The 15,022-nt window shown below is 43.7% G+C and overlaps 1 protein-coding gene across 15 annotated transcripts in view; it reads left to right on the top strand.

Moving 5' to 3' along the window:
• The window catches only part of ATXN7L1 (ataxin 7 like 1), a 110,293-nt gene that overhangs the window by 69,340 nt on the left and 25,931 nt on the right, over window positions 1-15,022 (top strand). For 10 of the 15 annotated variants that reach the window (XM_046901975.1, XM_015275779.4, XM_040656674.2 and 7 more), the window contains one exon: window positions 9,144-9,366. In XM_046901975.1, the coding sequence (XP_046757931.1) occupies window positions 9,144-9,366 (223 nt within the window). Of the gene's footprint in view, window positions 1-3,700; window positions 3,852-4,048; window positions 4,126-4,208; window positions 4,367-4,491; window positions 4,679-9,143; window positions 9,367-15,022 lie in introns of those variants that run through there. The other 5 variants (XM_015275782.4, XM_046902008.1, XM_015275783.4 and 2 more) reach the window with 5 other exon arrangements.

The raw sequence follows: 15,022 nt of genomic DNA, 5'->3' as shown, positions 1-15,022 counted from the left end.
GTAGAACACAAAGTGCATTTCACTTGGATTCTCTTAAGCCAATTTACATCTCCTTATGTGCTCTTAGGGATGAGTTTCTTTAGTTTACTCTGCTAGACATCATAAATGATATGAGTTGAATCTGAAACCATCTTTCTTAGATCTTAACTTGCAAATAAGAGTAATACTGAAGAGGTTCTGAAGGAAAAGGAGCAGCTACCAAACTGCCTTTACAGAGACCTCTCCGTGGTTCGGGTATGTCTGTAGTATTGTTTTCTTGCAGTTTTCTTCTGTAGAAGGCTGAGGGTTTGGATGTTTGTAAATGCAATTGTATGTACTGAGAGAAACACGAATAAGTGACCTCTCCGGGAATTATTTTGGACTTCCCTTTGGAGGCTGTGAATGTGGGGTTATAACCCATGGATATCCCTGCAGTGTTCTAAAGAATAGGTTTTGTTATTTGTGGCACATAATCTGCCTGAAAGATGAAGGAGCTGATTTATCTAAAACATGGGGAATGAGAAAATACTCTGCACTGACACTTATCAAACCTGCTGTAAAGGCAATGAAATACAGAATGAAACTGAAATACACGCTCATTAAAATTTCAAAACAAACCTGTAGTCCCCAGTTGGGCAGATGTGTTTGGTTAACTGGATTTTCAAAAGCTGTCAGAATATCTGAAGGGGATTCATTTGAGGCTGGGGAATATCCACGAGGAGTGACAAACACAGAAAAACAAGTAAAATTACCGTGTAAAAATGTAAACTTGAGTTTCCTGAAAAATAAATATAATAGCAACGAGGCTCATCCAATTACACTGATTTTTTTCCCTCGGAATTTTTAACTCCCTACCAGCGTGGCATTAAAGATGCATAGTTTCAGTGATTCTTTGAAAATCAGCAACTGTAAAGAGACACCTTCATTAACGTGCCCCCAGAGAGCAGTGTTTCGTGTGGCAGCAGCGCTCGTGCTTTGACAGTTGTCGCGCTGTGGACCGGGCATTGCTCAGACTGTCTCTCAAGGGCGGGGGGAACACGAAGGGCGCTGGGTGTGGGGTGAGATGGCAGCGGTGCTGCGGGGCAGGGCAGCTCAGGGCGATCGAGGTGGGCACGTGGAGGGAGCAATGCCATGGATTTTTAGAAAAACGTTTTTCACTTTTTTTCTGCTAATGGAACAGCTTGTTCTTAGTACAGAGAGAAAATGTATATGTACCTTGTATCGTAAAAGTGCTGGCTTGGGATTCCAAAAGCCAGAACATTTAAGTAGTAAATTACATCCAAGCACTGCAAGGCTGTTATTCTCAGCTAATTCAGCAGTGCTACCACTTCTGTACGCGATTATTCTAAGGAACGCTGAAATAAGTTATCTGGTTATTGAGTAAACTCTGGCATGATGCTAAGCATATAAACCAATCATGAACATAGGTCTCCTAAGGATGATATGTTGCTTCCTCTGAGTTATATAGCACAGTGTTGTTGTTGGGCTTTTTCTGCCGGAGTCCTGAAATACGTGTATGCTGGTTAAACATGGCCCATCTTGCTCTAATGTTTGCTTTACTCTTTTATCTGTACAGCAGTCATTTTTAACTGCTGGAAATCTGACTGTTAGTAATATCCGTAATGTGGTTTATACCGTTAGCTCAGTTACCTGAAAAGCCGTTGTGATTGCATTCGGTGTTGTAGGAGGAGCTGAATACCATTCATCCCATTAGTTTTGATCTGAGTATGGAGAAAACATGACATCTAGTGCTGAGCTCACTGTGAGTCCCGCCAGCCACCTCCGTTGTCCATCAGCTTCTCTTAGCTCTGAAAAGAAATGCTGTTCTATCTCTGTTTAGATTAAGTAAAACATTGAAGAAATACCCTTTTTCTCTAATAGTCTTTTCATAGATAAGGGAAAACATCCGACGAGTTCCTAAAACGTTAATATTTCTACATTGCTTTATTTTGTAAATATCACTGAAGATGGGGATTGAGATGCAATGGCATATTTTACCTGAGAAATACATGTAAATAAATAAGATGACCCTGGATGGGAAGGATCTGCCCCAGGCACGGTGAAAGGGCTCTGTTACTCAGTAAGAAGCATGAGGGATGGTTGTACCAAATTTTCCACTGTTTCCAGCAGCGTGTCTGAAGCAAAAGGATTTAAGTCCTGCGCTTGGGGGAGTGAATAGATGAGTTGCTTGGAAATTTGTGTATCTAATAAACTACACCGCTGCTCCTCGTGTTTTATTTCAGTGCTAAACAGAATATTTTGTTACGTCCAACAGATCCTCTAATTAAGGATTTCTCTTCACATACAGCCACAAAGTCATCCACAAAATTCTTACTTGTCTGCGACGCTGCCGTTGCATGAAGGAAGCGTCATAGCTTGACTGCCAGAGAACCTTGTAGGTTAGGGCAGGTAGTGCAGGTAATGGAACACCCCTGCAGAAGGCAGGTGAGGGCTGTCCTTGCGGGATGAGCGCAGGGTGTAGGATGGCATTAACCCTGCACCCTCCAGGCAGTTCAGAATGTCTCACCTGTTTTATGTTGGGCTATCAGAGTTAGTTGGGCTTCCAGCACGGCTGGAAATTTCCGTGCCAAAGCTCTCCTCACCCTTCTGTGGGAGAGTGTCACTCAGAAAACCAAAAACTTTTACCAGTGATTCATTTGCTTTGCTATGTCTGTTTTGCCCAGGGATTCCTGGTCTTGCTGAGCTGAGAAAAGCTGTGAGTTCCAGTAGCCAGCCGGGCGGTTTTGCCGTGGTAGCATTGCGCCGGGGGGCAAATACCCATTACACATATAAAATTGTGTCCTTATGAGAAACGATGACTTCCTACCCACATCTCCAACTCCTTTTTTTAAGCAAGTTAATACCATGCGTTGTTAATATCCCATTTTATAGCTGAAGAAGTAGGCCTTGTCACCGGCGTTACATCCAGCCCTCCTGCTGCCGCCACGCGAGGCGTGACGTTGGCAGCAGGACAGGGCATCTGCCCTGCCATCGTCCTCTTGACTCTGCTACACTGGGGTGCCTCCGTGCTGCAGGTCTCGGAGCGCTCGCAGAAGGAGCAAGCCAGCAGCCAGCAGCCAGCAGCTCCGCTTCGCGTTTGGCGCGGTTACTCCACGATTGGAAGCAGTTTTGTGCTGTGGTGGAGCTCTGCTTGACCCTTCCTTTTTTTTACACTTCCTACTGAATAGAAATAAGTGTTCTGGGAAACGCTGAGTGTTTTTTATGGAAATTGGCCATTTTTAAGAGATTTGGCCACTTAAGAGTAATTTAGTGGTATTCCAGAGATTATTCCTGCTGTCTCGTGTGTAATTACCCTGGCTGTTATCGAGTTATCCCACAGATGAAGGATGTTTCAGGGAAGCAGCAGGCTTGTCCTGCTCGTTGGACACAAACACCCCCACTTTCCCGAATCAAGAAAGACAAAAAAAAACAACAAAGCCACACAAAACCAGGGTGTCTTCCTCTCAGTAGGCACCCGCGGGTTTGCCGCTTTCCATTCGTTTTACACTTCGGTTTAACTGCGCTTAACTTCGAGTTGTACCAACAGTCCAAAAAAAAAAAGAAAAAAAGAAAAAAAAAAGCCCCCGAAAAACCCAACCCAGCCCACAGCTGCGTTCTTGGCGCGGGCCCCGCTCTGGTGTCCGGCTGGTAGGAGCTGAGGGGCTGAAGCTCTGCGCTCAGCGCCCGGAGTCAAAACAGGCGGCGCGCGCGGGCCGGCGGTGTGGCAGCGCGGGCCGTCCTCTGCCGGCAGCGCGTGCGGAATGCCGCGCTCCTCTGACGGCATCTGCGGCAGCGTGAATCATCGCGCGTTCCGAAAGTGCGCGTTTACCGCCGTCGTAGAATCAGATTAAGTTGGCAGCCCGCTCCTCGCCGTAAGTGGCTCGGTTTACGTCGCTTCTCCCCGCGGGATGTTTTGCATAAGTTTGCCGACCCTTCGCGCTCGCAGGCTTTGCGAAACGGAGAGTCGCGTCGGTGGGTGGGTGGGTGTCAGGGAGCGGAGCTCGCGTTTGTCGTAAATAAACGCGGGCAGAAGGGCGGCTATTTTAGCGCTTGATAATTTCCCGCTTATGTCATTTGACCTGGATTGAAGCTGCGATCGCTGAGCTGCGCCCCGCGCAGCGCGTCGGCTCCGGAGTTGAGCTGGCGGTGCGTTTCCTTTGTCGGTTTACAAGAAGTATCAAAATGAAACTGGCTGCGCCGTTTCCTTCTGCGGGGAGGAGGAGCGCCTCGCGGGCACGGCTTCCTCACTGGTGCGGCCGCGCTCCGGGCAGCGTTCTGCCCAGAAAGCTGGTAAAGTTGTCCTTCGCCCTCACGACGTTGTGCTGCAGTCGGTTTGCACCGAGCCTGTGTTTATTTTTAGCGAGCCGCACGTCCTGCCTTTTGTTAGGTTGTTGTTTTGGGGGTTTGGGGTTTTTTTGTTTTTTTTTTTTGCAGACCGCGGTTGCAAAATGAAAGTGCTTACAAGGTGTTTATGAACTCTTGTTACGAAGCAGCTGCCAGTTGCTGCGGGATGACACATTGCTGGGTGTGCTGTGTGCTGTGCTGTGCTGTGCTGTGCTGTGTGCTGGCTCTCGCTTCTCAGCCATGTGCCGTTTTCTTCCTGGTTCGGTTTGATTAGAACGAACGCCGAGTGCAGTTTGAAACTTTGAACTGGGATAAGTACCAGGTGGAAGGTTTCCCTTTTCTGTTTGCTGAAATTGTAAGTACGCGTTGCTCAACTCCGCGCCGTGTAACACAACACCTCGGGATATGCTGTAAATAGAAAACCTGTAATTGGTGCATAGGTGTTGGATGGCGTTACTATAAGTAACGGGCTCATAACACGCCGGGCTCCGTTGTGAAACGGAGTCACTGGTGGCCGAGATACGAAATGGCATTAATGTCTGCTTAAATATTGTATGCGGGGAACGATGAGCGGTGTTCATATCATGTACGGGAGGTCTGGTTAGTCTATGCTATTTTAAATAAAAGGGCTACAAACGTGAGTGTTGTGGTGATCGTAAGCTTGAAAGGAATGGTGTTACGCCGTTTCTGTTTATGAACAGCAAATAACATTCTTACGTGTCTGGGTTTTAGCAGTTGTGTCTTGCCCGAGTCTTCCAAACGTGGGCCTGAGCCGCAGTCCCTCAGGCTGCTCGTGGAGCTGCTCGTGGCCCAGCTTTGCTCCGGGCCTGCTGCGCGTGGGAAGCAGGGCCGTGCTCAGCAAGAGCTGTGTTTCACAATGGCTGTTGCTGACAGAGTTCTGGCACGTCTCTTCCAACAACGTTAGAGGGATTTGTTGTTGGAACTACCTACAAGCTGTACCGAAAGACCAAAGGCACATCTTCCTCTGCGCCCCAGCTGTCCCGTGACTCCTTCCTGTGCAGCCTTCTGAGTCTCACCAGCGGAGGGGACGCTGACTGTCAGCTAAAGCTGTTCCCTCGATTGGGTGAATTTTAAGTAGAGCAGGCGGGGTAAGAAGGGATGCAGATGGGATGTACTGCAAGTGGTGTTGGAGTGTAGTCCAAGTGAGAGATGTCTGTGGTTTCAGTATCGTGTAAAGATCTTTTCTGGGTGCAAAACGACTGCAGTCCACCTATCAGCACGTGGTTGGCATGAAGTACTGGCAGTGTGCTTAGTGCTGAGGTGTTGCATTTAAGGCTTGCTGTGAGCTAAGCGGGCGTTCGATCTGATGTTAGAGCCGAGGCAAAAGCTAGAGAAGATTCTTTCTACTTCAGAATGTGTTTTTACCCCTTTTCCCACACACTGTTTGTGGATCTGGAGATTATGTTGCTTTTCTATTGCTTTGCTTTTTCGCGTGTGATTAGAAGGAGATGTGGCGTTTCCTGCAAAACAGCTGCTAGTATTCCCCCGTGGCCAGTCACAGAGGATACCATGAAGTTAAAGATTCAGAGGCAGACCTAGAGGACTTGGGCAGCTGCAGCTGAGGCTGGGGACAGGTAGGGGACTGCATCGTGTGGGACCCGGGAGGGAGGAGGAGAAAGGGAGCATGAGAGCAGCCCCGGAGACTGGGGGACTGTTAAGTCTCTGACAGCATAAGGACTTCACATCTAGCAACAACAATTCGGATTTGGCTGAGAAAGTTGGACGGTATCCATGTTTCCATAGGACATGGAGAATCTCCTGGAAAAGTTTAAGATCGCATGCAATGCTACCAATGCTTGAAATGTGCGTTAGGACAGTACGTAGCGCTGAGCTTCTCCACTCTGAAACAGAAAGAAACAAAAAATTGCTCTGAAATAGATTCTTTGGGAAGCACAATTGGTTCAGTGCAAGTGTGCTAAACTTCTCTCCGAGATTCGTGTCATTAATACATTAACTGTTTGACAGCAGCAGTCACATGTTGCTCGTCAGTTGCCACAGGGGCTGTGCTGAGACAGCTGAGAGGTCGCAGGAGGATTAGTGTGGAGCAGAGGACTGGAACTTTGATCGTGCCCTCTCTGTTCTTGGATTTGACAGCAACAGCTATTTGGGGAAGAAAAACAGAAAACACGTTGTTGTTTTTGTGGAGTGAGCGTCTATTCGGATGTATTCAGAAAGTTCTCTCATGTTTTAAACGAGTGCGCATTCGTAGCACTGCACTCCTCTGAAGCAGTGGGAGCGGGGGTTACGTTTAGGCTGTTACTTTGTGAGCGGTGACCGGATTTGCACTTGTCTCACACTTCTTTTTTTGTGGGGCAAAAACTTTCAGTCTGCTTTGGGTTGGTGTCTGTGAGGTGACTGTGCCGTTCGCTCATGCAAGCAGGGACAGCTATGGCCACAGCTGTGGGTGCATGAGCTCAGCTGCCCCACTGCGTGCCATTTGTCTGTGCATCAACTGCAGAGGGGTGTCTGGGTTCTTACGTGGATGGCAGCAGACCAATAACGTAACAAGTAAAATGTTAATAGGCAAATTAGTAGAATTCTGTAAGGAGGCGGCGTGACCAGGAAGTTTATTTTGACAGGGAAGCACAGCCACCCTGCACACACAGAAGGAAAAGGAGAAACAAGAGCCAAACACGATAGCTTGTGCAGAGGAATTCAGCAATATTTACTTACAATTTGTGACCCCCCCCCCCCCGCAGTGTGGCTCTGTCAGTGTGCTTTCCCACCTTGGCTGTCCGGCCTCCCGCTGCAGGGCCTGCCCTGCTCTGTGTGCCCGCCCAGGAGCGGCTCTCCCTGCAGCTCTGCGAAGGTGCTGCTGCCGTCAGCTCCTGCTCCTGCTGCAGTGATGTTACCTCACGTGAGCAAACACATTGATTTTCCCTGCTGCAGCAGTGCCCGATGCCATCGAGGACCGTGCAGCACCAGCTGTTCACGTTCTTCCTTCTGCATAACTTTGTAGCGGTCGCAGTTTCCATTCTGCACTTAGGAGGTTTCAAGAGAAGCTGAGTAAGGCTGGTAGTGCCCAGATAAGTGTCAGAAGTGTGCAGGACTTTCTGTAGCTGTGTATTGGGCAGTTTGGAGATGAAAGGAAGCGCCAAGTGCAGCAGTCTGTCCTGATTGCAAAACTGACCACCGATCTGACACATAGAGATAAAATAAATAATCTTGTGATCTTTTCCTTCCCTATCTTCTAAGTAAACATTTATTTTAAAGAGGGGGGTATGTATTATTGTAATGCCACGTTACTGCTGCGCTTCTCCTATCATTTTGTGTGTTACGTTGAAAAAAGAAAAGCCACCGAAGTCAACGCACTGTTTTGCTCTCGGGAATTAATGAACTGGAAAAGTCGTCTTGGGAAAATCTCAGAGCGTTTAGCTGACCAAAAATCCAGTGTAAGGTGACTCTTAAAATACCCTGCTATGGCCTGTGATGCTTAGATGACTTTAAAATATAATTCTGTGTGGCCCGTATCTTGAATGTCTGCGTTTCCGGAAGATTAATGTTAATAACACAGCAGTGTATTTCACTTCCAAATATTTCCTTAGGGACGGTATCAAACATATGGTTTACCAGAGGACGGTCGGTCTGCAGAACACCAGGAGCTATAGCGAAGATCTGAGTGGTTAACCCTGAATTTGCATGATTTGTATATGAGAAGCATGTTTGTTCCAGGTTTCACTTTATACGTGGCTTGGTTTTATTGGTTAAGCAGCAGTTGCCTTTTCATCACCCCTCAAGTGATTAATGGTAAAATCACACATTTCTATTAAGCTAGTTTCAATTGATTAAATAGCTGCTGGGAAGGTTGGTTAAAACAATAGCTATTATTTGACTAAACAAACGTTCTATGAATAAAATTCCACGTTTCAGGGACAGATGCATAGCTTCTCTGGGCGTTACACCAATGAGTGTATATTAATTGCATCCCGCAAAGGAATTCTGGAGGTAGGGTCTGTGTGCTGAGGTCTGTGGCAGGGTGAAAACCAACACATGATGGCAGGGTGAGAATGAGCACTTGGGGGTGAGAGGAGCTTCTTTTTGCATTGAAAATGAATAAGAATGTTTGGCTCTTCAATTACGAGAGAATCTTGAGTGAATTTCTGCAATTGTAGTTGAAGCTTGGATATGAGGGTATGAAAGTGCCTAGTCTTTAATGGAAAACACCCTTATTTAGTCACTGGAGATGTAAAAAGAACAGTTGAAAATATTATTCATATGTATTTTAAGCATTTCTCTTTGTTCTTGAGGTATTTGCCTATTGCAAATCAATCGTGGATGAATCCCTATTCTCCTGGCATGTTTTTACCCACAAAAATGCCAGACAAATTGCCATGTTTTGATTCTCCGTGAGAAAATTTGTCTTAGTTATCCTTAAAATATCAAACCAGGGCGCATGCAGTTTGTGATGTGGATATAACACTTGTCCCTGGAGCTGCAGGTTGCCATTGCTGCCTTGTGTCTCTCCTGGCTGACGGGGTGATGCCGGGCAGGCCCAGAGAGCAGCGCCCAGCCACAGCGCTTTCAGTGCGGGAGGCTTTAGAGCAGGGCAGTTTGCTTTGTGTTGGCAAAGTTCTTGGTCTGTTACCACACTGTTTGGAATCATAGAATTATTAAGGTTGGAAAGGCCACTAAGATCGTGTGGTACAACCATCAGCCCATGCCTGCTCTAGACCGTGTCACTCCCTGTGACATCCACCCTTTTCAACTAGAATAGAGAGGGAAAATTTCCTCTTCCCTGACCTTTATCTTTTTTTCTTCTAGCCTATGAAATATTAAAGCTTATTATTTTTCCATTACAGAACGAAGACACGGTTCAATGTGCAAACCTTCCCCTTCTCCAGCTTCTCCAGCTTGCAATTCCAGGACATCCCTAGTACAGATGAAACCGAAATCCTGTATCAGCGGCCATAACCCTGTCAGCAGCAACTCAAAGCCATTCAAAACGCCCAAAGACAATCTACTTACCTCCAGTAGCAAACAGCACACAGTCTTTCCTTCAAAAGTTTCGAGGGATAAACCATGGTAAGTACAGGAGAACAGTTACCTGAGCTGCTGGTGTTCAAAAATAAGTACCTATGTGCAGTTCGTGATCACAATAAAAAAAGAAGTCTGTTATCTCTTCTAAAGTTTACTGTTTAAGCCCCTACATTTCCTAGGGGAGGAAAATAAGATGTTTTTTAAACATAATTTTTGGTTTTTTTATATATATATACATGTATACATATATGTATATATGCGTACACATGCATAAAGGTGATGTATGTATACGTATATTTGAAAAGGAAAAATGAACTGATTTATTCTTCTGATGTTCCTTCAAATGTTGGCTTTTATGAGATGTGTGTACCAAGTGCTGGTTTTGGCCAGTTTGCTATCTTCAAGGTCCATCTGCCTTCACAATATCGGCCCTTAAAACTGATGCTTTTAATCAGCCACATAATTTGTGTAGAGTTCTTAATATTGACTTAGCTCGGGTTCACAAAAACTTGCTGCTTCCAGTCATTTATCTTCAACGGCAGCTGCTCTTGGAGCTCTTGCTGTATTTTGATAACGTGTGCTGCTTTATAAGACAGAAGAAAATTTCGGCTGCGAAAATCACTATTTTGTGGGAGTCTTACATCATGTACTGCAACAGATACCCACATACGGGCTGGAGACAGCCCGCCTCATCCTCCCATGACTGTGATGGTAGCAGCGGAGTTGCAAAAACGTAAAGGAGTGCAGAACTGGGTCACTGTTTTATCCCTTGATAAACTAGTAATTCTGTACTTATCTGCAGGAAAGGTGCTTTGTGATTCGGTCACTAGATCGGTGACTTAGGAGATCTGGGTTTGGTTCCTGCTTCTGCACAGGCTGCTGTAATAGCTTCGTCTCCTCAGCCTCAGTTCTGTGCCTGTGAACTTCAGATAATCAGACTTTCTTTCTCTTTTCATCAAGTTTTATCTAATTGCTATGCAGTGTCTAGCATAAGAGGGTCATGATTTTAGACTGCCTGAAAGCAGTAAATAATCTCACACAAACCATTCGCCAATGACACCAAGCATAAACTCATATTATGTTAAAATAATAGCTCCTGTTTTCTGCTGTAAATATACTCCCTTCAGTATGATTTCGAAGACAGCACCGTCTGCCTAGACACAGAATTTACCCTGCACTGGAATAAATCTCATCTTCCTTTAAATCTGAACCCACCATTCCTGTACCTCTGGTGAACATTGCGGACAGTTATTTCATTTAATCTGAAAATAGAGATTCTGGATGTTTTGGTTACTCACACAGATGAGGTATGGGCTATTTTAGTTAACATGTAAGGGCTTCGTTTACTATTAAAAATATTCTTGCTTGAATAATGACCTTTCATTGTGGATGTCAAAGAGAGGATATTTATACAAGAGCATGTTTTTTAAACTAATTAAAAGAAATACAGAAGGCTCTTCAGAGCATTAATGCTACTGACTATAAACCTGTTCCCAGTTTCAGACAACAACTTCCATATCTATTTCAGCATCTGAGTGAAGCTGTAAGCAACATCTTCTGTTTTGGCAACAGATGGCATTCTGTCAGTCAATGAAAGCCAAAAGGGAACAAAATAACTAGCATCTTCACCAGTCATTTTCCCATTGTTAGGAACATCCCAAACATTTATGGATGATTAAGAAGGTAGATTGAGTTGTTTAAAACTGTTGTAATGGTTTATTAATTATTTGGCAATTAATATGTCATTAGATCTAGTCATAAATTACAGAATTCTAGCAGCTCTGTGAGGATTATGAGGATTCTAGCATTACTCTGTTCCGTTTACCAGTGGGGAAAATAAAGTATGTACTGCTTAAAGATACTGTAATCTTAACATAACAAATCTCTAGCAGTCCAAATTGGAGATCGATAAAATTGTCTTTCAAAATGTAGTGTTAAGTGCCTGGCTTCTTACATGGCTTTTTAGAGGATAAAATCAGTCTGATAACTGTCACAGTTCATAGCGAGCTGATATCAGCTAACGAAGAAGGAGTTTTCCTGCCCCATTAGCAGACTATCATCTTCATTTAGGATTCTATAAAATATTCAGTAGGTCTGATTTCTCAAATAAATTTTATTCATAAATATAATTCTTTTTCATGATGAGGTTGTGTCTTCCATTCACCTGTCTGTTCAGTCTGTCAAATTTCACTTCCTTATCTTTTAGAAAGAAATACTGGCAAATACTTTGGTCTCAAAAGTACCACCATGTATTCATGTGTTATAGTTTGTCATCCTCAGAAACTTCCAGTTATTCACTGAATTTGTCCGTTTCAATGTAGTAATTGCCACAGATACTTACTTTACATAGGTTAGCTTAGTTCAGGGACTGTATTGCTTGTAATGATTGCTTTCCAGACCTGGAGTAACCTTTGTTGCACTTACCTGATTCTTTAGCATTTTACTCAACATCTCTTAAATTTTAGGTGCTGGGATTAGCAGTGATGTAGAAGCTGTCATTAGTATAATTAGTAGCAGTGGCCTCTGCAACACCATGGCGTGGTACATCCATTGTCACACCTGCCTGCATGTAGACCCAGCTCTTCTGGTGTTTAAGTCACCAATGATTTGCTTGACTCATCATCATAAACCTTGCCCCAGCAGCTTGTTCTCTTCTTTGCATCCTTCTTGTCCTGAGACGTACTGCAGTGGTTCAAATGGCTCCTCAGCCAATGCTTTAAAAACTGTGATCAGAATGCTCAGCTGGAAGAGATCTGGAATTGCTTTGGTTTTGTCTCTGCTGTCTTAATCCTTCCCTAGCTGGAGTATGGAAGAATGTTGTGAATACGTTACCTGGAAATACCTCTCAGTTCTTTCTTCCTGTGTCTCTCTAGCATCATTACTGTTAATGCAGAGGCTAGAAGAGTGCTGGAGCACGACTGCAGTGTGCACAAAGCAGGCGTAAACCAGTGTTTCTGCAGCTTGCATTCGAGGTTGTAGGAGGTACAGCAAAACGGTAGAAAATAGAAAAAGGTAAAGAATAAGATGATTGTTAGTAAGAATAATAATGAATAAGAGTTCATCGTTAATAAGAACGGCCCAGGTACCATTTGTAAAAGGCATTCTGGTGCCACTCGTCTCTCCAGCCTGTTCCTTTCTCAGAGGGCTGCTGCCCTGGGGCCCACGGGCTCTGGCTGCCCTGGCTGGAGCTGTCCTGGCTCCAACCTGTGTGCCCGAAGGACACAGCTTTGTTTTCTGCACTCCCTGCAGGATCTGGGTGCCCTGATGCTACAGGGCATCCACTTCTTCACACCGCGGTCCTGAGGCACTGTAGAACTGGGATAAAGGGCTAGATGATCCTGTAGGTCTTTTCTAACCTCAGTGATTCTGTCATTCTAAGCCGAAGCAAGTCTCCTTGACCTTCCTCTGCAAGGTTTAGCTGCTGCCTGCCAGACATTCAGAAAATGAGGGAAATGAGATGGAAATTTCATGGTTTTCATCAAGCGCAGTCTTTTTGTAATAGGATCACAGAGGTATACCTGTGGGTAATCATTTACAATTTGTAGTGTCTCTCACGAGGACCTTTTTAATCATTCCTTAGTCTTTATTTCTTTGTGTTTAGGAAATACCATTATTCATACAAAAGCTGAGAAAGTGAAGCTTGTCAAGATTTAAGGATATTCCTAACGCAACAAAATTCAGAAGAGTTAACTTGGGCCACATATTCATTACATCTTAGAAGCACTTCCAGATTGCAGACTAGAACAGTGTTTTACAGTTTTTAATGCTTGTGAATTTTCTTAAGAATCTTTAAAAATGAGTTGAAGAGGTGGTGAGACTTTAGAATGCTTATAGTAATAAGTGACTACCCCAGTCCAGCAAAATTACATTAGAAGAAGGAAAAGAAATGTGTAATAAAGCCTGAAGAAGGGAAAGTGTGGGTAAGGAGGAGACACAAGTATTGTGGCATACTGTAACTCTTTTCCTTGCTTAGGAATGACATGAGAAGCAATGCCTTTGAACTGAAAGAAGTTATCATAGGTTACTGAGGAGTGGAATACATCCTTGTTTGAGGAGTTTGTCACGGGCTCTACTGAAGGAGCTTTTATTTAATGTGTATTTAAGAATATGAGAAACCAGAAGGAAATCAGTTATCTAAAAAAAGAGAGTGAACTTTTGAAGCCCAGCATGATGAAGTACTTTCTGTAGGCCTCAGATAGATCTGTAGCCTTTTTCTGGTTCCTTTCTAATTCATGGATGTCAGTTTTGAATACTGGTCAACAAAACTAGTAATCACATTCCAGTATCAGTATAACCAAGGGTACGTGAAAAGCAAATCTGCTTCTTAATCTTATTTGCGATATCCTTTTCTTTCAATATGAGCACAAAGTCCAATAAAAGCTCATATTGTTATTCACCATGACCACTAAATAGTTTTGTCCTTATTTTCCAGTATGTTTTTTCCAGTGTTTTCCCTGTTTTTTGATGTAACTTTATATTTGAGGGCATGTATTTCTTTGATTGAATGCACGTTACCAAACAATCCGTGCTACTTTCTATAACTGCCTTTTGTCTTTTCACTACTCACATTTCCCTCAATCCTGATGCCATCAGCAAATGTTACTAATGTTACTAATTTGGTGTTTATTTCTAAAAGCCATTGAAGTTTTCAGATTGAGTGATGGTGGCTGATCATCCCACTAGCAGACAGCCTCACTGAAGTCCCCAGAAACTAATTTTCAGTTGTTTAACATTTGCTTTTGAAGTGCTTTTATTTGTGTTTTATAATGCCTTCTGAGAGTTGGAACAATTTCCTCGTTGTCTTTGTCAGCTTCACAGGTAACCTCACCAGAAATTGCAAGCAGAGTCCTTTTACTAAAATTTGCTTTTCAGTACAACCATGTGAACAGATTGTTTATTGATTTATTTTTATTCCTTTTTCCATTATTACTTCCGAGATATTCTCACATAGGTTTTCAGTGCGAACGCAACAGCAGCGCTCAGCCGTCGTCTCCAGGTTGTCACATATTCCAATATTCAGTTAGAAATTGACGTGCAAAGACCAGAAGGTCTCTCCTCAGCTCTTTGGGAACTCATGGCCACATTGCCCAACTTTTTTTTCTGATTTTTCCAGTCAGCATTTTACAGTTATTGTATCAAAAAACACCTTTATCCAAGCGAAGTGCATTATCTTAATTCCTTCTTAGAACAGGAGAAACACCGAACACACTGATGATGACTTTTAATACTGCTGTTGCTGTTAGGATTTCTCGTGTAAAAGGGGAAAAAACACAACTGAGTACAGATTAATACAGATCTTTTCACGTGTCTTTGGCAGTCTTCCATACCTTCATTTCTCTCATTTTTATGGATTACCATGTGCCCTTCCTCTGTTTTTGTTGTATTTTACTTTTCTGACTGTTCCTTGCAGCCAATGTCTTTACTAACTCTGAACAAACTCTGTATGCAAAAATTGTTTTTTTAATATGGTAAAAAATGGACTTTTTGAAATATCCTCGCTTTTCAGTCAAAGATACCTGGTTTGGAAGAGGAACTCTCTTGAGCAATGAAGTATAAATCTGAGTGTTTGTGACTTATTTACCTTTTTAGTCACTGGTAGTCAATCACAGTTACTGTGTCCTAAGCAGCTTCCAGTTTACAGTTCAGTTACTGATTCATCTTTATTTGTGCTGATATGAAACGGGAGTTCTTTAGTGTTGTG

The sequence above is a fragment of the Gallus gallus genome, chromosome 1 (assembly GCF_016699485.2).
Source record: "Gallus gallus isolate bGalGal1 chromosome 1, bGalGal1.mat.broiler.GRCg7b, whole genome shotgun sequence".
Classification (NCBI taxonomy): Eukaryota; Metazoa; Chordata; class Aves; order Galliformes; family Phasianidae; genus Gallus; species Gallus gallus.
Note: the sequence above shows the minus strand (reverse complement) of the source record. Positions and strands in the feature narration are given on the sequence as shown.